Below are 26889 nucleotides of genomic sequence, written 5' to 3' on the forward strand. Positions count from 1 at the left end.
AAAATTCAAAACCAGTTTGGAAAACACTTTGATGGTATCTTACAAGCGGGATATTAACATAACACAGCAAGAGTGTATGATATTTGGTCAATAATCAACAGGTAGCACACCTTCAGTATCCACAAACTGATGTCAAAATCTTATTATGTGTCAGTGTTGTTTTAAATTTGCTAAATAGAGGAGAACCGTAACGCTGCTATTCCTTACTGAGGTTAGTCTCATAGTCATATATCGATGGTTAAATCCTAGTTATATAGAGACCAAGAGAAATTTTATCTAGTTTGTAAGAGCTTTTTAGGGACTGGAGTTTGCTCCTGCTTACTTGTTAGAGAACCAGACATTACACTTTTTGATCTTCCAACACCATGAGATTTTTTTTATGATCACTTCAGAAGTGACTGACCACAGCCGTGTTTACCTTAGCATGAATTCATATTGTGTTTTACCCAATGTTTCATCTTGTTGAATTTGAGTGGAAGCTTAATACTTTTTTCCAAGTACTAAATCATACATCTTTACTCATGCGAGTCCACTTTTATGACTTAACATCAACTAGCAGGCAAATATGTCACTGTTCTAGCCAGACCAGCACATGTTTGAAACATCTTTTTTGTCAAATACGTCTTATTATCAGTGGAATCTCTTGACTCTGATAAAATGAGCAGAAATGGGTGAGGGATGGAGTATAGGGGTCAGACAAACTTCCTATATTCAAGCAAGCAAAGACGTAAAATAACAAAAATATTAATTTTAGATAGCATCTCTTCATTTTCAAAGGCAATAGTGAGAATTTCACTAAAGAGACTTCTTTGTTATTATAACACACCCATTCAACAACAACAAATCATAATGTTTTTTTATAGGGATTTACATATCCAAAACAAGATCCAAACTCAGACATCAAATTGGGGATGAGGATAGATAAATAGCCTTTGTGTTTGAATAGAAAACTTTGAATAATTTGTTTTAGTAGCTGCTGGTAACCCATAAGAACTCATTCATTTGCAAGGAAGGTGATTACAACATAACTATTCTTTTATTGTGACGAAATTGTTTACCCCTATCATAACGAGTCATTTAATCAAACAAACTACAGTAAACATACATAGATTATGAGAAAGAACAGCATCATATAAGTCAAACTAGGGTCTGGCAACTCTAACATAACATTAAAACACAGCCATCTTGGCCAAAAAGTCTGTCTAAACATTGAATTCCACAAATCCTTTTATCCTGCAACTCACTTAATGATCACTTGTCACTATTTTGCTCCCTAATTTTGAATTTTACCTGAAATTTAGAGATTCATATGGAAAAGGTACTGAATGAAGTGTGATATCAGAAGGGAACCACATGGAAGGATTTTAAAACTAAAATGTGGTACTATACCTTGTCAAGACAGTCCCAAATGTAGGTTTACACTGCATGTTTTGGAGCCAAAGTCCCATCATCAGATAGTTAAAAATCATGAATGTGCTCCACATAGGATTGTCAAAGTTTCAAAAATAATATACGCACACACAAAGTAAATATGAACAAATTACAAACAAATATTAAGACAATAGTTCGCACACACACGATCACAATTGGGTGGACAGTGGACAGGTTGAAGTGAGCACCTATTATGTCACTCCACTTCCTGGTGCGTTCTTTTTTATTGGTTTATCAACTTATAAGGTGTACTGTCTGAGAATATGCGAAAAAGAATATAATGCCAACTAAACTGGTTTCTCGTTTGAAATAGTACAATTTGAGTCTTGGTGTTTGAAATGTTTATAACTTTCATGTTCTTCAAGAGTATTGAGTTCTTCCAGTTATGTAAAATTTTAAAACTGTCATTAATTTCCCCCATGTTGTACAATAATGCTGGGCAAAAGATGATTTTTGATTATTTATCAACGGGTTGAGAGTGTTCCTTAAATCTAATTTTGAAATCTCGTCTAGTTTTTGACATGTATATGCTTTTACAGTCTCTAAATTTGACTTATAGACACCAGTCCCATTGTTTGGCTCGTTGTCGTTGTTCCCATTCCTGTACAGAATGTTAACTCCTGTACTCTGTTACTTTTTTCAAAAGTCAGATTTATGTCTGAATCTTTCAATGATTTTCTGAGTTCATGCTGTATAGTCTGACTATACTCTACACAAATACATTTAGTTTAGTTACTGACCAACCCCTCTCAATTCTATTGGCTTTGGCCATATTAATACAGTGCATAGATTAGTCACACATACATTATAGTACAGCTTATTCTCATCCAGTTATTTTCATTTTTCGGATTTAAATATCTCTGGTACTTGGTATCAAACTATCAATAACGGTACTCACTTCGAACAAATGTTAATGGTTGTTTTTAAAAAATATGTAGTTTGTGCCAGCCACCATCATACAAGTAAGCTAGATAATAAGTTAGTAATTGGTCAACATAAAAAAAGAGTAACTGATAATTCATGTGATTCAATTTGAAACAACAGATTATTTTAAATGGCAAGATGTTTAACTTTGATAAGATGTTAAACTATGTTGATTTGTTACACAGAAATCCGCTACTCTATCATTGAAAAAAAACTAAAAACTGCTGTACAAGAAAGCTTCAACTGAACTAATAACTGATTACTAGTCACAAACCTAGTAGAAACTTATTATTTCAGTGCAGTGTGATTAACCCATTACTCATTGTAAAAGACATAATTATTTTTAACTTTTGTAAATATCAGTTTTCTGGAAACACAACTTTTATTTTAATAAAGTAATAAACAAAATAATAGATTTACACTGAACACTTTAGAATAGGGATGACGACTGCTTTACTTAACATATAGACTGATATGTGGCATAAGTAACATGGTACTTGTGACACAATGAAGGTGTTAAAGGAATCTGAATAAATACATAACTTCAATCTTCTCTTGTAAATCAATCAACATAAACACCTGCAAATAAAACTTTGATGTTTTTAGCTTAAAAATATTTACCAATGACCAGCACCTTAGAACTTGTCATAAAAATAAATTTAACAATCAAGCAAATCCAAATTGTATTAACTCTTGGGTTTTTGTCTATACATGTGCAAAGTATAATTAATGCCAACAGACTTTAGAAATTGTAAAATGACATCACAGGGAAGAATTTAAATTAAATAATTATATAAACTAGAGAAAAACATTCAACTTACAAGAATGATGAGTAATAGGGTTAAAGATTAAGAATTCCATTTTTGAACAGTTGAAAACATTTTGGAAAAACTAAACAGAATTAATGTTTAGATTTATTTTGGCATATGTCTTGATACTTTAAAGATAAATTAAATGGATATGAAAATAGTTGGGATCTGAAATATAAAATTTTAAAAATGTCAGTTTCTAAGGATGTGCCTAACTAAACCTACAAAATAGTACAGGTTTTTGTATGATATATGTGACAGCAGCCATTAAATCAATATTTAAAAATGGGAGCACAAAATGGGTACAGCTAGGCAGCAGGATCTAATCCAATTAACATGATTAAACAAACAGATCCCACAACAATACATTAAAATGGACCTAATGAGTTGCAAAACTTAATTCATTGGAGTATACAGTGTGAATAAAAATACGGATATATTCTGTTTAGTTTTTAATGGATCAAGATGGAGGGATGGAACTCGGGACACCTTACTGTAAAATAACTAAGAAGTGACTAAAAAGTTCACTTCTATTTCAATCAATCAATCAATCAAATATCTTTATTCATTTGAATACATCAAGTGTACAGGAATAGTGTCAAAATGCCATCATACATATGGCCAATCTTATTACTAAAAATATTTGCTAGTTTGGTCTTTTTAATGACATGAATTCCTCCAACGAGTATAAACTAAGGCTTATAATATACTTTTTTTAATTTGGCTTTAAAAATATTAATATTTCCTATAGAGGTGTCCAGAGTGCCATCCATCCATCAAAAACTAAACATAGTGTATCCATAATTTAACTCATACTGTATTATTCTAACTATTTAAATAATTATACATCAGTGTTATCTTTATTTATTTTATACTAGCTTAAGTCATTGCATTGGTTAATCTGGTTGAGTCCCATAATCTACATTGATATAATCAAACAAGCAGCTATGAGATAACTGACAAACTGATGAGATTGGTTATTTTGCATGATGTGGTTACTGGAGTTCTGTTGTCCATGGTACATGTTCTTGACTCTGTTTCAGTGTTTCAAGAAATTATGTATTAAACTCAACACAAAACATCAGTTGCATGTTTGTCTCTCAACATAGTCTAACTGCAGCTGGTTTAGCACTGTATCCTACCTGGCTGCCTGTGTTTTGAGTAACAAGGATATAACCAACTTCCTGAGGACTTTTTTGGCATATTCCCTTCCTGTCTAGTCACCATTACTGGCCTTCCTCTTTATTCCTGGAACTGTATTAAATTTGTGTTGAAACTTTACTGTGAATCTCCAATCACGCACCAATCTACCCTTCCAATCCTCTAGGTTCCCTGTAATTTACATCATTCTTCCCCCAAGTAATTTTTAATGCTCGCATTTCTAAACTAGAAGCTTTAACGGTCCCTCAAGAATCCATATTGGATGCATGCACTAGACAACCAAACGTATTGGACGCTAAAAACACATGGTATGACATAATTGGAAAGAGAATAATTGGCCCCCACTTCTTTGGAGGAAATTTAAATGGAGATATGTATAATTATTTCTATAACAACGTCTTGCTGAACCTACTTATGAGTCATCTGAATGAAGTTAGACAAAGAACGTGGCTGCAGCAAGATAGGTTGTATTTAAATGCTAAATCAAAGTACAGTGTTGTAATTTTTAAACTAGTGAGCCTACTCCTTCCCATATTAGGTATTGAATACAATCCGGTCACTCAGTGAGTCACAGCGCTCTGTTCCGTACAGTACTGCCGTGTGTGTGCGTCGCATTTCAATATGACTGAACGTGTTAAGCAGCGCATTTGCATTAAATTTTGCCCAAAACTGGACCATTCAGCATCAGAGACGTGCCTATGATACACAAATAAAAGAGTGGTTTAGGCAGATAAAAATGGCTGCATATCAGTGGAGAGTGATGACCGATCTGGCAGGCCTTCAACTGCCAGAAACGCTGAAAATGTTGAACGTGTTTGTGCAGCAATTAATGAAAACCGTCGATTGACTGTCCGACAGTTGGAAGAAGATTTAGGAATACCAAAATTGTCAGTTTGTAACATTTTACACAAATATTTAAAAATGAACCGAGTTTCGGCAAAATTTGTTCCTCGACTGCTAACAGAAGACCAAAAGAACTGTTGACTTGAAATCGCACACAACAATCTGGATTTGATAAAAAGTGATCCAGGGCTATTTAAAAAAGTTATTACTGGTGATGAGTCATGGGTTTATGGCTACAACCCTGAAACAAAGGCTCTCTATCTTCACAGTGGAAAACTCACGAAGAGCAACGGCCGAAAAAACCAAGACAAAGTCAAAGCAATGTCAAGACAATGCTGACAGTTTTTTTTTACCAGGACGGCGTTGTTCATTACGAATATGCTCCAAGAGGCCAGACAGTGAATAAGGAGTATTATCTTGAGGTCCTAAGGCGGCTACGAGATGCAGTGCGAAGGAAACGACCTGAACTGTGGACAAACCATGACTGGATCCTGCACCACAAAAACGCGCCAGCTCATTCCTCAAATCTTATTCAGCGTTTTTTGGTCAAACACGACATCAACCAACTATGACAGCCTCCCTACAGACCTGACATAGCTCCTTGTGACTTCTGGCTATTTCCGAAATTAAAAATTCCTTTGAAAGGAAAAAGATTTGACGATGTTGAACAAATAAAACAAAATGCGACGAAGGACCTGTCAGCCATTCCGAAAAATGAATTTAAGGAGTGTTTTCGTAAGTGGGAGGAGCGTTGGAATAAGATAGTGGTTTGTGGAGGGGAGTACTTTGAAGGGAACCAGATTGCCGTTGCCGCCGAGTAACGTCAGTTCATGCCAGACGTCAAGGTCGGATACTTTTTGGACACACCTCGTACACTTGTACTTGCAGCCATCCGAAAAATAAATAGTACTAAACGAATAATTTACGCATTGTTTCAACACTATAACCTTGGCAACTCAATAAAAATTATGTATTTTCACATGAACAATTTTTCACACAGACAATTCACTTAGTTGGAACTTTTGTTGCTCGTCAACAAAACTAGTATATGTACTGTGAAAAAAACGGAAAAAAGGATCAGTCTCTCCTTTTATGAAAAGCACTAAAAACATTCTATTACACCAAACAGACAACAATGTCTAAATATAAACTAAACCTAAAAAAATCTTGAGCTAAAAAATGTTTTTGAAAGTTTAACTCAAACTAATAAACTTTAAATAAGGGGTTTCCAAGCCAAAATGTATCTATAACTTAAGGAATTTAATAATAATGAAATAAAATAAATGGTAAAGCCATGCATAAATTTGAAATGTTTATTAAAAATTAAACATAATCAATACATAATTATACACAAAACTGATCAACACAATAATATTGTTAAATAGAATTTATACACAGTATATAATTACTAAAAAGATACAAAAGGAATAAATAAAATTATTCATTTTGAATTTACAAAAAGAAATAAAACTTGCTTAGTAAAACAAAAAAGGGATAAGGAACAAATGTATATAAATATAAATTGTGAAATACTTTTAAATCAAAGCGAACAAGCACATAAAACATAAATATCACTTGAAAGGATCGGTGAGGTATAAATAATATGCTAACTACTGGTATTGAGGGACAACTGGTGGAGTTCAAGCTCAAGGTCTTCTGGTGGTAGCTCATGCAAGGTCTGGTGGCCGGGCTCACCCACCTGCTCTCCCACCGCCCCCGCACCACTGTGAACCACCTTGTTCTCCTTAGCTGTCATCCCATACTTGAGAGCTTGGGGACTAGATTTGGGCTCGTCTACAGAGATGGCACTGTCTCCTCTCCGACAGAGAATTGTATCTTTCTTGGGAGGGACCACAGGTTTATTGGGAGGAACGGGAGGGGGTGCACCACGACCTACAGCTGGTTGTTTCTTGGTGTCTGCCGCGAGGAAGGGCACCTTGGCCTGGCCAGGGAACAGTTTAGTGGCTGGAGACGCCATCCTGGGAGCCATGGGTAACACTCCTGCGGCTACGACAGTATTGCCACTGGTCACACCACCTGACCGCTTGTCAACCTGTACACAATATACATAGCTAGTATATTATGTTGTTCATATAAGTCTCAAGTGGATCTATTAAACAATAGGATATCCAGAATCAGAATATATGTAGAAATATAAAATTTATTGTTGAGTGACTAATAATATTAATAGTTAATTATATTCAAACATTTAAAAAACTCAAAATACAAAGTACAAAAAGAAAACTCTACATAAATTAAATGATGATCCCAAAAACTTAGACCAACTGACAAATCCTAATCAATTAACAAAAATAAAAAATAACAAATATGATTATTTTAGGTTTGAAAGCCAGGAATTGTTACTAGTTGATAGGCAAAGCAACAGGCTTACATTGAAAGCCTACCTTCTAGGGTCCACTGATTGAAAAACACAAAAAGTATACATTTTTTTTTACATAATTAGAAATTTTTGATTGAACTGCAACAGTAAAGAGCATTCTAGTTGTTTGGGCTGCAGAGTCAGAATCCACTGCCCTAACACTAGTTTTCAAGGTAAGCCTGCTGATTTTCCTATCAACTAGTAACAAATATGATTATTTGAAATTGTAGAGAATGGTAGATCACGTGGAAACACTTCACCATCATGTCTGCAACTGTTAACAACTCTGAAAAAATGCTTATTCAAGAGCACAATAATCAGCTGGAGTCACAAATAACTTGATATAATTATTGCTCCATTTATTGGTTAAAAAATCAAAGTACTGAATGGTGGTGGAATTCCTGAGTGTACCTATTGCTCATTTTAATGACCTTTACTGTAATTAAAGAAGAGATTACAAATTAATTGGGCTACATTTTAACCGGCCCCTGCTATCTGTTTTCAAAACATTGACATTCTTTTAACCAACCACTTTTTAATAAGACATCCTTTTAACTGATTGTGATCGGCTGGAAATGAACAACAGCAATGTTTCAACTAAACTGTAAGACTCATCAGTCCCGTTGCAATGTGAATGCTTTTGCTTCATTAGTCTTTGATTATGTTTGTCTAGGTGGTGTGATGATATTAGAACACATAAGTTTATCCAGACAAATCATTATCCAGTTGGATCTCCAGTCCTGAGGTAGCTGGATAAGAAAGTGGCCAGTGTGTTGCGTATTAACATGTATGGTAAAATTTAACAATTGCTTTTATATTAAAAGCAGTTTAAACAATAAGCTTAACTATTTAATTATACCTGTCTTACAATCTTGTTACTAGTTATGCAATTTATTTAATCGAAACAATAATTATTTTGACCGAATACACGTGGTCATTGTACAATATACGATAGTAGCAACACTTACTGAGGTTGGCATTCACAACATGCACGGGTTTCCCAACTTCCTTATCCTATAACTAATGTACTTGTATACTTGTCTGTGCTGATTCAGCCCTCTTAGATGATCAAAGTCAAAGTCAAAATATCTTTATTCCATCATTGTCAAGATGAGAATGGTGTCACAGAGAATTTACAATACAGGTAAAATACGGGTTAATGATTGAAAAATTAATTTAAAGAGTAAAATGGGGTTCTTGCAACCACGTCTTGAGATATTGGCCAAACAGCTGCTTATTTGATTTCTTCAGATGTTCAGGCAGAGCATTCCACATCTTGGCCCCGATGTAGGTAGTCTTCTTCCAGTTGAGCTGAGCCTGTGTATTGGTAGACAGTAGTTGGAGAGGTGCCTGGTGTTATATTGGTGTAGTTGTGTTCCCTTGTTGGCCAGGTTATAAACCTTGAATAAAACGTAAATATGTGACAGAATATTTATGAGCTAACCTCAACAGGAAGTGGTGTAGCAGTGGTTGTTGAAGGAAATGCCACAGCAACACTTCGCAAGCTCTGACCCGGGGACACGGAGCGGGCAATACCAGTGGCTGTAACACAAACACTTTAATAGTACGGATTAGCATAAATCATGTATCTACAGAATAAAAGTTAGAGTTGGTACACAGTTTCTGACTGTGTATCATCAACAAAATAAGGGAGCAAATGGTTACATACACCCAAACCTAAGTATGTTATCAATAAAATAAGGGAGAGAGTGGGTACGGATGGACAGCACTAATAGAGGTGGTCTGGCCATAGATTATAGATAGGGTTTGAAATCTGTGCTTCCTCTATCTCATACACCTGACCAACCTTAGACCATACAAACCTACTCCCATAGACCTATACTCGGGCTCCGGTATTTAATTCAATATTTTTAGGTATTCTGTAAAAAATCGGGTTTAGTTGTTTCAGACCATTTCCTACGTTATATTAATACGTCTTTGTATGAACACCAACATACAAAGCTGTAAAAGAAACAGTGTGTTGTCCTACCACTTAGCAGACCAAATTGAAATAATGAACATGGATTTGTTTTTGGGTTCAACCAATTCTCTGCAGTAAGTTAGTTTGTATTAATATCAAAACCCAATGAAACAAATGGAAAACAAGTTGAACTTTTAAGTTTAATTTGATTTTAAATAATTTAGTAAAAAACACATCAGGATTTCTATCAGTGTAACATGTTTCAAAAGCAATCTAACCATGGTATTCATGTTTTAACAATCCCAAATACACGAGTTGCCCCTGGAAGAACTTTGGAACCAATTGCAACCCATTGTTTTCCAGACAGAGTTCAATCCTTGAGGTGAAGCTATCTACAGCTCTCATTATCTCTTCTCTACTGATCGTGTTTATAGCCTACCTTATCCGCTGCATCATGTCCTCTCTAGTTGTTGGTCTTGATTTATACACTAGGTCTTTTAGTCTACCCCACAAGTAAAAGTCCATACACGTTAAATCAGATCTCGCTGGGTAGTTCACAGGGCCGCCTCTTCCAATCCATCTATCAGGGTATTGCTCGTTTAGAATTAATCGAGAATCTTTGGCGTAGTGTGCTGGTGCCCCATCGTGCATAAACCACATACGTTGTAAGACTTCCTCAGGGATTTCGATCAATAAATTAGGCAAGTGACCAATGAGAAAGTTGATATAAACTACTCGGTCTAGGCGATTGTCAAAGAAGAATGGCCCTACAATTTTGTCACCGGTAATACCGCAACAGGTACCTTTGGTTGTCCACTTCTCCCATCCAGCGTGGGTTTTCAAATGCCCAGTATCTCATATTGTGACGGTTCACTTCTCCATTACTCCTAAACGTAGCCTCGTCACACCACAGAATGTTACGGTGAAAGTTTTGATTTTATTGTAGTTTTTCTCGAGCCCACAAACAAAAGTTCATTCTATGAAGGTAGTCATCTCCATGGAGTTCTTGATGTAATAACATCCTATATGGGTGCATTTTATGATTGTGAACGATTCTTAAAACCGATCTTTGACTCATACCAGAATCAAGAGCTACTCTTCGTGTAGAATCATGCTGATTCAGTTCAAAGGCTGCCAAAACTTCGGGTGCCCTATCACTTCTCATGGGTCTAGCGAGTTCCTTTCCTTTGTTGTGGTCAGGTTGAACATGACCTGTTTCACGAACTCGACTAGCAATTTTTTTAAAAACGATCCTGTAGGGTAATTTTGGAAACATTCCCCTAACACCATAAGCATCTGGAATGCCTCCTCATTTGAGAACGTCATTTTAGAACAAACAAAACTTACACTACGTACTTTAAAATTTTTTTAATTAATATCTACCTCATACCATATGGTCACAAGAACAACTGAATGGGAGACGATAATAACAGAGATTAGATAAGAGACTAAGGAATTGGTTCCAAAGTTCTTCCAGGAGCAACTCGTGTATTTGGGATTGTTAAAACATGAACACCACGGTTAGATTGCTTTTGAAACATGTTACACTGATAGAAATCCTGATGTGTTTTTTACTAAATTATTTAAAAATAAGTTAAACTTAAAAGTCCAACTTGTTTTCCATTATTTTGTTTCATTGGGTTTTGATATTAATACAAACTAACTTAGTAAAATTATTTTAAAAATCTATGTTTGTACTACAGTTTTGAAACCATTGGAGACAGAGACAAACTTTAAATGTAGAAAATGTTTGTTTTTTAAAGACCTTTCTAATTATGTACAACACAACCTAGGTTGCTATTTGATTTTTTTAGATTGGGGCTGTTAAGTATTTCAAAATTATATTTATTTTTTAAATGTGTAAATTTTGGGGTAGTGTGGCATTTAATGATATTTTTTGATAAGCCGTCTCATCATTAGTTTTGAATAAAAATATCGTCTCTCTACATTTGTGCACGTAGTTGCAATAAATTTACCCACAAACCCCTGATTGTTTAACGTTTTGGTGTACCCTGTACATAAGCAGCAAGATAGGTTCAAACTTTTTGCATCAACATAATCAGTGAAGAAATACCTTTAAAATGAGGTATAACTCAACATACCTTTACATTTGAAAATTTTCCAAAAACCACCCCTAACCCCCAAAAACTACCCTTTTGGGGAGTTTTAGAGATTTCAAAATAATTTCTCCAAATTCTTTGGGGTGGAAATAGGGGGGTTTAAGTTGTTATGAATAATTTACCTCGTTTGGTTTGGCCGCTATACGTACTGTATGGGTGGTCTGCCTCATCCTGTATAAGCTATATTGAAGACCAAAGTGTTAAAGCAGCATATTATTGCATAGCACCTTTATGAATTTCAAAAATACTGAATGCCACTTAACCAATATACAAACTGAGTCTGATTGCAGCACATCAGTATGGACAAAATGGCAAACAGACAGCCAAAATATATGGTATGATGGTGTATTAACAAATGACACAGTACAGTGCAATACAGAATTAACAATCACACAAAAGCTCAATGCTCAACAAGTACACAACGAACGATGGATTGCAAATCAATGAAAGGTGCAAATGCATGTGGCCCCAACCACCAAACAAGCAACCTACATGACTTCGATTGAATTTAAAAAAATATGTAAATTTCTATTATCTAACAATTAATAATTGTTTAAAAATTGGCTCCTAGATTTTTTTAAAAGCAGATCAAACAATTATGCCACAAGCTAAAGTTCAACTTGTTCCAAATCATAACAACATTATGTATACATACATAACCAGGCATTTACACAAAAATTTGATATTAGAATCAATATCATACTGAATATAAATTAAGAACCTGAATGGAATTCAGGAGAATCAAGTACAATACTTTTTCTGTTCTAATATGTTTTGAAACTTATTTTGTTTTTGTTTTTTTTTTGTTTTTAAAGGTATTTCTATAATTAACTGAGGGTCTATCTATGCTTTACCACTATGTAGAAATGGACTGTATTATCAATTAAGTTGAATACTTTACAAATTGTGATACAGCAAATTTTATCACACTATTATTTCCTCTTTTAGCTCAATTTCAATTTGATATCTCACCTGCTTGTTGAATTCCATAACAGTGGTTATTTATTATAGTTCATAATAAGACCAACAAAAAAAATACTTAGAACAAATTTGTTACATACAAAGTTACAACAGAGAGCACAAATCATGGAAGTACATTCATAAAGAATTTATGGATACATGGGGTCTATTGCTGGAAATAAACACAACAGGCCAGGGAAACCTAAGAAAATAAAATATACATTTATTCACTTATAAAACAACTATTTTTCAACAGTTAATATTGGTAGTAACAGGTTTCTTGATTAATAAAATAAATTTGAAATAATGTAATCATATTATAATATAATAAGTATGATTATTATAAAATGTGTTTCTTTATAGTTGTTGTTAATAAAATTACCAGTTCTGGCTTCAAAAAAAAAGATCATAATCCTATTATCCATTTGTTAAATGTATTTGTACTAATGTTTTATTGATTAGCTTGAAAGTTATGTTATGATTTCAATATGTAATATACACTAAAATTGTTTGTATTTTGCTGTTGAGTTGCTTTTCAAGTTAAATTTATTTCAAATATACAACTCCAAACAGTTTCTACCTCAGAGGTTTTTAAAAAATCTCTTCAATTTAATAATTTATATAAATAAAATTATACATAACATGTATTAAAACACAAATTTATAAAAGAAAATATTGCTGTACTTATCTTTGTATGTAGATTAGATTTCACTTAGCATTATTGGTTGCAGTAATAATGCTGTAAGTGTAAATAAAACTGTATTGTGTCCTTTATGGATAATTATTTCATGCTGTACTGGGGATTTCTTGAAAAATGAAGAACTTTGTTTTGAAGACACAAAAAATGCAAGCATACCACACAATTTCTTTGTTCTTCATTAATTATTTGTTTGTCTCCTTACTGTTAACACCGTTTTAACCCTCAACAATAAGTATGCAAAATTAACAGCAGATATTATAATAATAAATATTATAGAACTTAAAATAATGAGAACATTAGTGTTTAAACTCGATTGGCTGAGCTTTAGCAAAGCCTATCACTTGTGGGCTGGAAAAATTTAATTTCAGTCTGTCTGCCTGTCTGCTGTCCGTCTCTCTGCAAGATATTTCGAAAAACCAACTGACCTATAGATTTGATATTGAGCTTGAGGTTTCATTTCTATACAGTAACAGAGTTCAATAATGGTTCATGTCACTCACTCCGTGGAAATGGGCTGAGCGTTAGCGGATGTTTTTACATTGTTTTTATGAGTAACCATGATGGCAATAAGAAAATAGCAGAGTAAATAAATTTGAAAACAAACGCAATAAGAAGAAATATAAATATGTAAGATATTAACACATGTAACCTATTTCAACACATACCGACTTGTGTGTATACTTTTATTATCTAAACAGTGATATTATACCCAATTTAACTAACAAAAATGTGAATATATTATCTGGCAAGATATGCTGAGAAAGACTTCATATGCAGACTTTACATTTTGCGTAAGACTTCATTTTTACAAGAGTGATTTCTATGATGCGTAATTTTAGTGGCAATGTCTTTTTGCATGATTGTCTGTCTGTCTATCTGTTTACAGAATATTTCACGAGTGAAATGAGTTATAAATTTTTAATTTTGTACACAACCTCAGTGAAATCTGTTACAACACGTGGTGTGGGTACTTCTACCTTGTATTAAACAAAGAGTGTACAATTTACAATAGTGGTCTTGTTCAGAAAGATTTTTGTATATATGAAATACTTTTTGGTACTATTAATGAAAATAATAGTAGTAGGATGAGTAAAACAGGACATATCAGTACAACATTCTATTAATTTTACAGTACAACATAAATCATCAATTCCACTTTTTGTGTTTTCATATTAAATTTGATTTTTATTAGTTTTCCCATAATACAGTTTTCCACTCTCCTATAGCTGTGAATTCAATGTCACAAGAAGTGTGAGATAATTAACTACTACACTATGATTTTGATAAGACTGATTTCACATCAACTAAGATATTTGTGTTTGACTACAGGACATCAATAAAAAAATTTTAGGAAATCAACTTGATGGGGAAAAATAATTCTAATTCTATTAATTAGTAACGTAAAATGTGTAAGACAATAAACTACCACCATACATGATTTCGATAAGTCTAAATTTTTCCCAATATCTTGGAAATTTTAGTTTTTATGTTTGGTTACACATCTAAAATAATTTCAGGAATTCTAATTAATGTGTTTTACTGAGTATATAAATTTTTACTGCAAACATAACGATAGCTATAACTTACTAGGACCACAAACAGGTACACTGGAGACAGTAGCAGTGGGCTGGACTACTTTAGCCACGCTCATCATAGGAGTTCCTCCTTCCACACTGCCTTCAACCCACACACTGCTCTTGCCTACAACCGATATAAACAAAAGTGTGAGTCATTTAACCCCGGAATTTTTCTTTGCAGAAAAAACATAGAAATTATTATTTTTTGAGATCTGTTCTTTAGGACAGGGGTTTCAAAATATTTTGTTTGAAGGTCAAACTGAAAGATTTTAGAAGCCAGGCGGGCCAATTACACGTAAAACTTATTTTACTGAAAGACAATATGGTTACATATGTGTACTAAATATAAATAAATAAGAATTAAAAGTTCTACAATAACTGAATGAATGCAGTAAGTTTCTAAAGAAAACCATCAAACACGTTTATACAAAATACATTAATTTATTTACTAAAGTTAATATTCTATACTGTCGTAGATATAACACTTGTAAACATCTTTATATTGAGCCAATCATTGTCTTACGTATGTGAGATACGTGTGCAATTGTTTATTACCAACAATATAAGTCCATCTTGGCTCGAACTTAGAGACACCTTACCAAAGTATTAGTTTGTTAGAGTGAGCATTTAGTCATGGTCAATATTTAAGTATTCTTTAATAATATTATAACATATTATGAGAAATATGATTTAACTCCTACAACTCGTGAAGTCGGACCTCATACAGCATTTTAATTTTGCCACTCCACTTGTATATTGGACATCATCCGACATCGCCATAACATCAGTTTTCTCCCATTTTTCAGCAGTCTGCGAGGTCTTTTATTGGTGCTATGATCGCACAGCAATCTTAGGAACTAATACTAATAGATGAACATAAACAATCGTCATCTGCTGTTATTGTTAGCAGTAAAGGTGTTAACTTCATTTAGTGTCAACTGAATATGTCACTACTGGGCACTTTTGTTTCTGATTCCGAAGTTATTGGAGAGTTAGAAAACGATGACGTGTAGAGTAATGAAGAAAAAGAACATGTGATACTGAAACTGTCCTGCCAACATCAGAAAATGTGTCAGGTAGTGAAAGTGATGAAGCCCTAGGCCCAACCTCAAATAATGGTGGTGGTGGAGATGGATTTGACAACTGTGTGACTGGACCTAATTTTCCATATTTTCCTTACACGTTGGTAGGTGGTTATAGGGAACCTAATCAATAATCCACACCACATCATAATAAAATATTTACTTTTTGCAATTTTTAATGAAATATGTTTTCTTGTAAAATATTGTTAGGCCAAGACCAATCCAACCTCAATAAAATATTTATTAATAAAGTGACATTTATCCCATAAAACTTCAAATCGAGCTGATGTATTTTAGGATAACGTGTCAAAAACTTCATAATTTTTTAGGAAACAATTTTCTTTATCCTTTAACAATTTGAAATTGCTTCCTTTTTTCGATGCTTTATTGCACCATTTTAGTACTGCTTCCACTGTCCTTCACATTCATACACGGCTAGACTGTATCCTGTAATTTTACAAGCATTTGAGAAAAAAGCTATTGTACAATAACTATCTAACAGATTTACATAACTCTTTTATTCAATGATTGAAGAATATGAAAAACATCCTAATATTATTCAATCACAGATAAAAACAATTATAAATGTGTTTGAACAAAAATATATTTTACATTTTTGTGAGAGCTCAAGTTTGAATTGATTTCTGGTGTATTTTTTTGATAATAAGCAAAAACTAATCTAAACAAATTTAATATATCATACATTTTTCTAAAGTGAAATAAGAATATAGTAATTTTACCAAAAGCAAAACTATATTTCAGAATCCTTGAGATCTGGAACAAAATGTTATAAAATAATTAGTTAATCAATTTTTTAAATTTAATAAGAATGATTTGTAGTAAAGAGTATACATTTTTTAATTAGTTAGATTCTTTAACTAACACATAAAACTTTGTATAAATAAATATTGTACCCCTGTTTGTCATAAAATTTCATGTAATATTTAAGTTATGATATGTATATTACATTTTACATTTGTATAGTTAAATACTATGTAAGAGACCATACAAAATGTTTATACAATTTATATACAGTACACATTTCTGGGATATGAAATCAAATAGCATTGTAATATAGGCCCCAATAAATTTCTAGTGGCTGTTGCCATAACTTCCGCTGGATCTTAATGATATAGAACATTCACTTTTTCCTAGTACCAATGTTTTTATAAAATACCACTAATGATGTATAGAGGCTATAGTCAGTATAATTGTATTATTGTATGAAACAGTTGCAACTGTCTACAAGGATTATCACCATGATAATTGCAAGAATTCTTGCAATGGACTTCAAGAGGTTTCACTTGATAAACCTTTCCAGGAATTTATGCCGAGATTGTATGAGAGAATATAAAAATAATTATACAAAAATACTCTTTGTATTGCAGAAAAGAGATCTGAGGATTATGTATAACATTAATTTTAGAACACGTAGCAGACCATTAATTATTATAGGCTAATATTTTAAGTTTACAAGCTATGCATATTTTAGAATGCCTAGTATGTGCAAAACATAATTTTAGAGTGATTGAAACGTATGAATATTTACAAGTTGGAACAGATTTAATATAAGATTTAGTCAGTTTTGATATAGCACCACAATTAAAAGCTTTGTTGGACAATCAAAACATTATATCAATGTGTTACCTCTTACTGTAAGTTGTTGCTGTGAACAGTTGCAAATTTTAAAAAAAAACTTACTATTTACCTCCTGAAATTGTGTCCTTATAATGATTAAGAATTTAGAAAGGATGTTACAGTTAATTTTAAAACGTGGTTGTAAGACATCTGTGACAATGCAGTGCATGTAAACAGCAATACACTATTCTTATAGTAGGCCTTTGTTTCAATGGTACTGCTGGATTGTTTCATAATTTTAGTATGTACCAGTTAAGTGATTGTACCAAAGTTACTTGAAATGGTTGTACTCACCAGGGGGTGTTAGCCTTGGAGAGGTCTGTGGTGGGATGATAGAAGGCTTGGATGGAGGAGGAGGAGCACGTGGGTGAACCATCGTACCCACAAGGTTGGCGTTGGCTTGGAACATGGCTACTTGATGGGCCTCAGCCAACTGCTTCTCCAGAGATGCCACTTCCCCTTTTGCTCGCTCTAACTCACTCTCCAAATCCTTAGCTCTGCAACAGTCCAATTAGTTTTGAAAATAAATCTGACAATAAAGTAGAAATCCAATGACAAGAACCTTAAATTAATAATGAATAGAATGAGTTCCATCTTAAAAAATGGTGATTGTCCCAGATTGAGAGCAATGTTTGGTAGACATCAGTAATAAAGCTTGGGCCTCGGTTACTTTACCTGTCAATATTAATGCTGCTGATTGGTTATTACACAAGGGCATGGTGAGTGGGAACCCTACAAAACACCTTCTTTGAAGGAGGTTAGGAGAAAATATAGAAGCGGCATTGCTGATTTATTCAACCTGTGTTTAGTAGTGACGTCTATCTGTTTGTTGCGTATCTTAGTTTATTTTATGTTTGAAAATAAGATATTAACCGCATTTTTCACAAAACTTTAAAAAAGAACCTTATATTGGAATGGGTCTGTATACATATATTTGTTTATTGGACATAACATTCTACTATACCTTCATGAATACACCCTGAATTTTTAAAAACAAGTTCCAATACTGTTCGTGTACATTATATTAAACATGAAATGTGTTTTCTTTAATAAAATGGAAATAAAACATAATATAGTTTATTTACTAAATAAATAAATTATATTCAAGTAAAATGGTTCAAAAAAACAAAGGGGGCGCTAACATTTCTTATGAGAAGTAGCCCCTAGTGAAACTATCTGGAATTCACAGGTATATAAGTTATTACTATCAAGCTCCTGATTAAAATTTCCAGTGAGCACTGTTAGAAAACTGTCACTTTTCTACAAATAAGTTTTTTTGACCTTACTAAAAACATTACAGTACCACGAGATTGAAAGTGTGCTGTTTTAAGCACACAATAAGGTTTTTGGGTGCTAGTTCCAAATCTTGTGCAATAATTCCATTTAAATGTTGACAGCTGTCAAAAAATATTAACCTTACCTAAATTCTAATGAAAAGTTTATCAAAATATACTTCAGAGGTTGGTAACATTATATGGTTGGCAGCTATCATGAAACTGTCAAATAACTTTATTTTTAATGAAAACAATCAGAAGGAGGTATTTACACTAAGATTCTAATAGAGGAATATCAGGTTTACATAACCACACAGATGCTATCACCACAACCTCTTTAGTGGCACTTGAAATTTTTCACCCTGCTCTCATACATCTATTTGCCATAAGTCAAATCCTCTGCCAATCTATATTACTCATTAGTTGATTACTCATGTTTCAACAACTTACAAGAATCCTCTGATACATGATTTTTAATATAAGAGATCCATATTAACCGATACTGCCAGTGATTTCTGGTTTGGGATGCTGTTTGTAGAATATTTTCTAGAAAAATGTATTTAGTTATATTTATTTATGTATTTGGAATGATTAAATTGCATATTAGAGAGTTTCTTGTCAAATGGCTTTCCCCCAAAGATTACAGTGTAAAACATGTGAAATTTACTAGGGGGAACCCAGAAATAGAAACAATTAATTATACAGGAAAAGAAAAATTATAGCTCGCTATAGCTGCAATTGTTAATGATTGTGGTGATTGCATGAGTATCTGTGCCATGTTATGACAGGCAAATATTGAATTAAAAATTGAGTAAGTTGATAGATTGTTTGCAACTGTCAAATCTTATTTTCACCCCGAATTTGGGATCTGTAACTGTGATCCTCCAATTTAAATTTTGAATATTTTATTAGAACTAAAGCAAGAAGAGTTTTATGTACAACATTGTACAAGACGTATGGCTTAGTTCTTAAAATATAGCCATTTCTCTGAACCTCTGCAAATCCCTTTAAAATAAGGGTAGTCTTCTAAAATTACTTTTTATGTTGTTGGACAGTCTCCAAAAGTTTAAGAATGGTGGAAATTGGATATGTGATGATTTTGTGTAAATCATTCTTAGAATTAAAAAAAGCTATTACGATTCGAAATTCAAGTTTTTAAGAACTTTTCAAATCTGATTTGAGGTTCAAAACTTCTGGATTTGCTTATCACTACTTACAATTAGTAGTGGCTTTGAATATTATGTTTAAAAACAAAACATTTGTTATTCAACAATGGTACTTAGAAACATTTATATTTCAACTTCTTATCAATTTAATTTTATCTCATAAATCCCAAGCCATCTTTTATGAGAAACATTGAAATCTTCACATTATTGTTATGTAAATTATGTGTTTGGTATAATAACTATTAATAAAAGTTAAGTAGACATTGTATTCAAACATCATAACTCAAATAAGATTATGGTAAATATCCAAAGGTAGATAACAAATCTTTACCTCTTTTCTTCTTTTAACAAATTAGCCTTTAATTGCTGACTCTCAGAATCAAATTGCGCTAGCTGCTTTTCTAATTCGGCTTCCATTTGTAATGACTTTTTACTCTCTTCTTCTAAACCTTCAGCCATTGAGTCCATCCGTCCCTTTTCCTCTGTTAATATCTAAAAGAGAAAATAGATTGCGTTACTACAGTGAAAAAATTCTATGTATTACCATTTTTTAGTTTAATCATTACACTCTCCTATCTGCTTAAATATTGTAAACATTTGAACTTTAAGTTTTAGTAAATGAACACTGAAAGTGTAAATGTTGAATTGAAGCAAATATGAAGAATATAGACTTGTATAAAACAAAATAAATATCATAGTAAATAATATTATACATATAGAAAATATAGCTAACGGGGATAGTATAAATGATTAGAAGAGAGAGAGAGTAGAAAAATGAGGAAGGAAATAAGGAAAAGATATCTAACAGGAAAATCAAAGAAACAATGGAAGAACCAAATAGAGCGGAACCTAAGAAAACTGGCAGGAGTAGAAGAGGATGCTGTAGACTGGGAGAGGTGGAGGCGATTAGTTGAGGTTAAATACCATCTTGGGTATCTATAGCCATGGGAGTAATTCCAGATGAAATAATTTTCCTGTGTGTGCGGCTCTGCTTCTACGTCTGGTAAAGACGTCTTACTGGCATGTTTCTATTCCCACTTGAGCTATGGTTTAATCATAAGGGATCATGAATCCACCATACTTATGATTTAGAGGAAGGCCATAAGGGTAATATATAGGCTTGATAGGTTTCAATAATGAACATGTTTCTTTAAACAATTTAACTTGTTGACTTTTCCAAGCTTATACTTGTTGGAATGCATGTCATTTGTCCTCACAAACAAATACGTATTTTTAGTAAAACAGTCGCCTTACAATCTTCACAGCACTAACTCATTCGCTCTCCCAAACCACTCAACAACTTTTTATTCCAGTATAAAATTTTAAAATAACTTACACTTGTGTTCAAGTAGGGCAATACTCTAGTGTCCTTTTGAAATAAGCTCCAGATTTATTTAATTTGAAAAGAATATTGTAGTACTCACTGATTTTTCATTAATAAGTATTTATAGTTCTTTTTTTAAGAAAGAAATTAACTCATTATTAAATGGTATGTATTTGACGATTATGCATGTTTATGTCTTTAACAATAAAACATTTAAATTTGATGCCTTGGGAGGGTTCACTTCCAGCCAGCTTAACCTAGACTTGGTATAACAAAAACCCCAAATGTTGAGATATTGGGGTAAAAAAATTGATAGGTCAAGTTTACTGCAGATGACTTTTGGAGTGTGTGGGGCTACCATAGTGATAAAGGTTTCTGCAAGCATAAACATGAGGAAGTATTGTCTTCCCTGCCTGCTTTGACTAGAAGAGGCTGGAAAAGAGCTAGCATCCCGTTCTTCCAAGGTGACATGACTTGAGATTGTGCCTGTTAACTCCCTACTGTGGATGTAACATTGCGTCTTGACAGGATGCAGCCCATACCTCCAATCTTTGAATATCCTGTCATTCGGTAAGCAGCACAAAGGTCCTATCAGGACTAAGGGCAATAAGAGGTTTCTCATCTATTGTCCTAAGCACGGTAGGTAGAATAGAAAACGGTATGGGCCACGCGCATGTTCCCCCACCACTGACGACGTCAACGGGGCCCACTCGCTGCGGTGCCCAGCTCATAACAACGTTACTAGTGCTCCTTCCCAGCATTGTTTTATTGCGTTCTTGCCATACTCTCCAATACAATTTCCCGCAAGTCGTATTTTATAACTGAAATGATGTTTTGTCTGCTATTAATTGTTAATAAAAGCTTTAAATTTAACGAATATAATATTATCAATACACATTGTGAATAGTACAATAAATTTACACCTAGGTCTACACTTGGGCCTACATAGCTGCATTGATATGGTGATCCGAATAATATTTTACACATGAAATAATATTATTGTTAGTGAATTGAAATTTAAAAATATTACCATCCTAAATGCTTACAATAATAATATTATAATTAAACATATAGTTTGTCGTGTCAAACAGTTGTGCTTGAAAAAGTCCCGGAATGGTTTTATTGTTTTACCATTTCTTGTGAAGCAATGAGACTTGGCATAAATGTATCATCAATATTACCCACAAATATAGATTTTTTATACAATTTTAAAAAATTCGTTAAAGGAAACGTTAGGTTAAAAACACAAATAGACAAAATAAATGCATTAGCAGAGTTATTATGCATTACTTACTCGGTTGAAAATTATTGAAGTTTAGCTAGCTTTTTTGACTCTTTTCTTCCACAATTTGTTTTTTTTTGTTTTCCATAATGTTTCCTCTTGTCACTTTTCTTCTTGTTCATTGCTTTTTATCCTGAAGAATGTGCGTGTTCGCACAAAGCAAAGAAATTGCATACTCATCTATATTGCAATATTTGGTTTTCAAAACACTAGTCAGAGTTTTCATTACATTGCAGTCTTTATTAAGGCTATTTACACCATGAAAAATTGTTAAAGTCGATTTCCATATTTTTCACAGTCCATTCCCATTCTCTGGTCGGTCTCATCAGAGCTCCACGTGATATAGCAGAGAGCCAATCGTTTTGTGATGGGAAATCTTTCGTTGGATGACCATAAATAAAATTTGATTCCAGTTTTTTCTTCTTTACCCTATAGGCTATATATCCAGCCAGCATTTGAATCAAATCCGGTCTTTTCTTTAGTCAAAAACATCATATTCATTAGTAGCTACGTTTCCGATATCTCCTGCTATTTCTGGCTCAATAACTCCTATCAACTCATCTTCTTCTTGTGGGTCAACTTCTATAAAACTACTAGTTTCACTTTGTTCAACTTTTTCCTCAGAGCCTTTTTTCAGCAGCACAATCGAAACTGTTCAATAAATCAACGCTGAGGGTGGGATGTCTCTTCACTTTGACAGTTTCCAGTAGCTACAATAGAACTTGCAAAGTGGCCTAAAAGTAAAGCTTTTTATTCGTTGTCCAACAGCTATCGGTAGAGGGTGGTCATAAAAATCGTCCAAGCCCACGAATCAGGGAAAAATACGATTCAAGGATGTCCTGATTGCACCTGGCTGCCATGATGTAGGTAAAGCCTTCAGCTCTCAAATCATTGTACAGTCCCTGAATACTCAATATAGAAATAAGAAAGCCATTTTGAAATGGTAACAAGTTGGACTTTCCCAAGACACGCATAGAACTGAACAAATCAAAGAGCTCATTTGAGAGCGTGATTTTGCTCTGCTAAATGTATAGCCCATAGGCTACCTTTAGTTTGTTGCATGGGTGATTAGGCATTCGCGAATTAAGAACATCAAAGCCATTGTTAATGATCCTAATAAACTTCACAATGGATTCATTTCCGGGAAAGTTAAATTCAATTGCTGTGTAGCAACTGTCCCAGAGAGTAGCTCTGCGGCTTTTTCTTACATTTTGCCTCTCGGTACCTGACCAAAAGTATATGAGAGGTGGAAATTTTGTAAGCAAAACTTCAAATCCTTTTCATCGTTGTAGTGTTCAACGAGTTTAGAAAAAATTTCTTTTGAAACTACTTCGCCAGATTTCAATTGATAACCATGATCCAATAAAATGGTTTCCTACAAAGTTTAAGCAAATGTGGAACATCAAAAAAACGCCCAAATTTGACGAGTGGCGTCAATTGGATTTTTTAAATAGTTACTTTGCCAGGTATAATACCCCAAGGTTTTCATAAGCTTTTGGTTAGATGGTCCCATGTCACTTACAAAGGCCCTTACTCGAAAACCTGTAGCTTCCACCTTTGCAATGGTTTCAAACAAAAGTGCCTTATCTACAGGTCGGTCAAAATCATAAAAAACGGGTTGCTTCCACTTACCTACTATGCTTCTGACCACAATCACTTGTACCATGGAATATGGACCCAAAATTCGATCTTCCACATTATCATAACATAAGTCAGAGTTGACCTTCATTTCATCGTAACATAAAACCACGTTCTTTTCAAAATCACTAAACACGTTAACTTGAGTTTCCATAACTTTTAAAACTCATATCAATGAAACCTGGTTTTATAGAAAAGTGACTTAGCCGACGTTTAATAGTAGTCTCACTTGGCAGTGGGTGCTTTAACACATCTCTAACGAATGAAAATGCCTTTTTTGAAATACATCTTAATGTAATTGCCTTTGAGGACATCCTCTTGGCTCCAACTCCTACACTGACCCTTGCAAAATATACTGTTGTTGTGATTTTGTAAAAAGAGATTCATATGACTTAAGTTTATTTTCCAACACGGAAATTTTTGCAATTGCTTCGGCTAATTGCTTATTCAACAATAAATTATATTCTGATTCACTTTTGTCGTTTACTATAAGGGTTTTCATCATTGGTTGATTCTGGAATCGCATCAGACGGTTCATCTATGTTGGCGATCTCACAAAAAATGTTACTAATTTGTTTTTTTGTTTCCCTACTTTCAACTCGTTTTAATCGTGAGATTGCACGTTCATTTAAATTTGACAGACCAAAGAAAGGAACTGCTGTGTTCTTTAAAATCCTTCTACTTTTCGTATTTTAATAACTCAGATTTTAAGTCTCGCTCGAATTCATGTTCCCCAAAATGGGCTGAGCATACTTTGGCGTTATCGACGTTAAATTTCATCGGCCCTTTTGCATGCATTTACCCATTGTTTTCTTAAATCAATATCCGTAGGGAAACGATGAAAAGATATTCCCGTTTCTTTAGAATGTCTTGAATGGTTTGAACAACCAGCTACTGCACAACACGGCATTATTATTATTACATTTCACTAGGCCAACACATAGTCACATACGGTACTTTTAACAAAAAATTAAGACTGTAAATAACTTAAAACTTAAATATATCAACATCAAACGCCACTATAGACACTTCACTCAGCCTACTGTCAGACACAATGACAAAAAACGCGGGAAACATACAGCCGAATGACAGCCGGAAACAGACAGTAGCTTGTAGTTCCACGTAACCAGGTAGCGGTGAAGTCGGCGCTGGGCCCCGTTGACGTCACATGCTACTGCGCATCCTCCTCGCGACCCTACCGTGTCTATTCTACCTACCGTGGTCCTAAGTGAACATTAAGACTGATTAATAAAGCAGATGTTTTATCATTTTGTTTAATTTTCCTTCAAAATCTCTAAAGTTTGTGCACTGTTGTGAGATGAGGCGTAGTTGTGATGCAGCAATAGACCCCTAATGTTCAAATCCTACAACACTTCTTGCAAACATTAGTTTGCTGTGAAACCCGTCCTTCTAGCTTTATAGCCTTGACCAGTCAGGTTAACCATAAGTAAGGACTATGTGATAACATTGCCTGGTAAAATAAAGAGTTCATTCATTTAGTCCTAAGCTCGTAAAATATACAGCATACATTCTTTACTGATAGTTGATCTTTAAAACATCAATACCAATATTTTTCTGTCTACTAATAGGAACATAATAAACCCATATGTAGATCTCATTACCAGCAAAAATTTTGAAAATAATCCAATCACCACCAAAACTAACATTAACCAATTTGAGGGTATGTTTGTCACAGGGCCAGATTAATATAGTCAGATAGATGACCATGCACTATGTAAGTACTTTGCGTACTACTGTTTCCACATTACTACATTACATTTTTATAAGTTAATCAATCAATGAGCTGTCAAAACAGAATTAATCACAGTGGGTGGGTAGTTGTCTATGAAATCATTAGAAGGTACAAAGTGACAAACACACTGTAATCAAGCTCCTACTGAAGAACATTCTAACTGAAATTCCCTACAGCTTCACTAGAGTATAAAACATTTAGAAAAAGAAGTTGTTGATGGAATATAGTCCGGTCAATTTAGACATTGACACTTGCAAAAACTCCCAGAAAGCTGAAAATTTGCATAGATGAAATTGTGAAAAGTCCCTATCGATCCCATGTCTGCAAAAAAAATATATGTCAAACAAAAATTGTAGATCATGCAATTATCTACAAAAATGCTTCTTATACTTTTTTTCATAACACTAACCATTTTTGAAAATAAAAAAAACAATTACAAAATGTTCTTAGGCTGTATTGTCTATAATATGAACACGTTTCCACGCCACCTATGAGTTAGTGTACCTAGCTTGATTTTTTTATGTGGTTTCCCTAGTAGGCCTATTTCACAGTCTATTCCAGTAAAATTTAATGAATATTTGGTTATTCTTCTTTTTAGTCATTGCACTCTTGTCAGTGTGGTCGTTGTCGATCAGGTACAGCTCGAGTGACAAGTCCCGTTATATTTTATTGTAACATATTTTATTCATCTTCATCGTCATTAGGTATTCCCCTTCATCTTCTTTTCTTCCTTTATTTTCTTCTTCTTCCTCATCTTCTTGAGTAGACATAAATTGTACTAACAGCAATACATCAGTTGTTTCGTCATTCGTGTAAAAACTTTCTTCTGTTGGAGATTCAACATTTGAACACGATTGGTGCATTCTAGTGAACAAAATAAGCCTACTTTTTTGCGGCCGCATTGTT

The 26889-nt window shown here is 33.6% G+C and overlaps 1 protein-coding gene across 3 annotated transcripts in view; it reads right to left on the minus strand.

Annotated features, from left to right (window-relative positions):
• The window catches only part of LOC124369284 (CTTNBP2 N-terminal-like protein), a 64854-nt gene that overhangs the window by 5569 nt on the left and 32396 nt on the right, over positions 1–26889 (minus strand). For 2 of the 3 annotated variants that reach the window (XR_006923064.1, XM_046827204.1), the window contains exons 6-10: positions 20318–20478; positions 17841–18043; positions 14837–14950; positions 8993–9090; positions 6868–7221 (exon numbers count right to left, since the gene is read on the minus strand). Coding sequence is in view for 2 of the 3 variants with exons in the window: in XM_046827204.1 (XP_046683160.1) it covers positions 6868–7221; positions 8993–9090; positions 14837–14950; positions 17841–18043; positions 20318–20478 (930 nt within the window). In the remaining variant the exon portion in view is untranslated. Of the gene's footprint in view, positions 1–6622; positions 7222–8992; positions 9091–14836; positions 14951–17840; positions 18044–20317; positions 20479–26889 lie in introns of those variants that run through there. The other variant, XM_046827203.1, reaches the window with a different exon arrangement.

The sequence above is a fragment of the Homalodisca vitripennis genome, chromosome X (assembly GCF_021130785.1).
Source record: "Homalodisca vitripennis isolate AUS2020 chromosome X, UT_GWSS_2.1, whole genome shotgun sequence".
NCBI lineage: Eukaryota > Metazoa > Arthropoda > Insecta > Hemiptera > Cicadellidae > Homalodisca > Homalodisca vitripennis.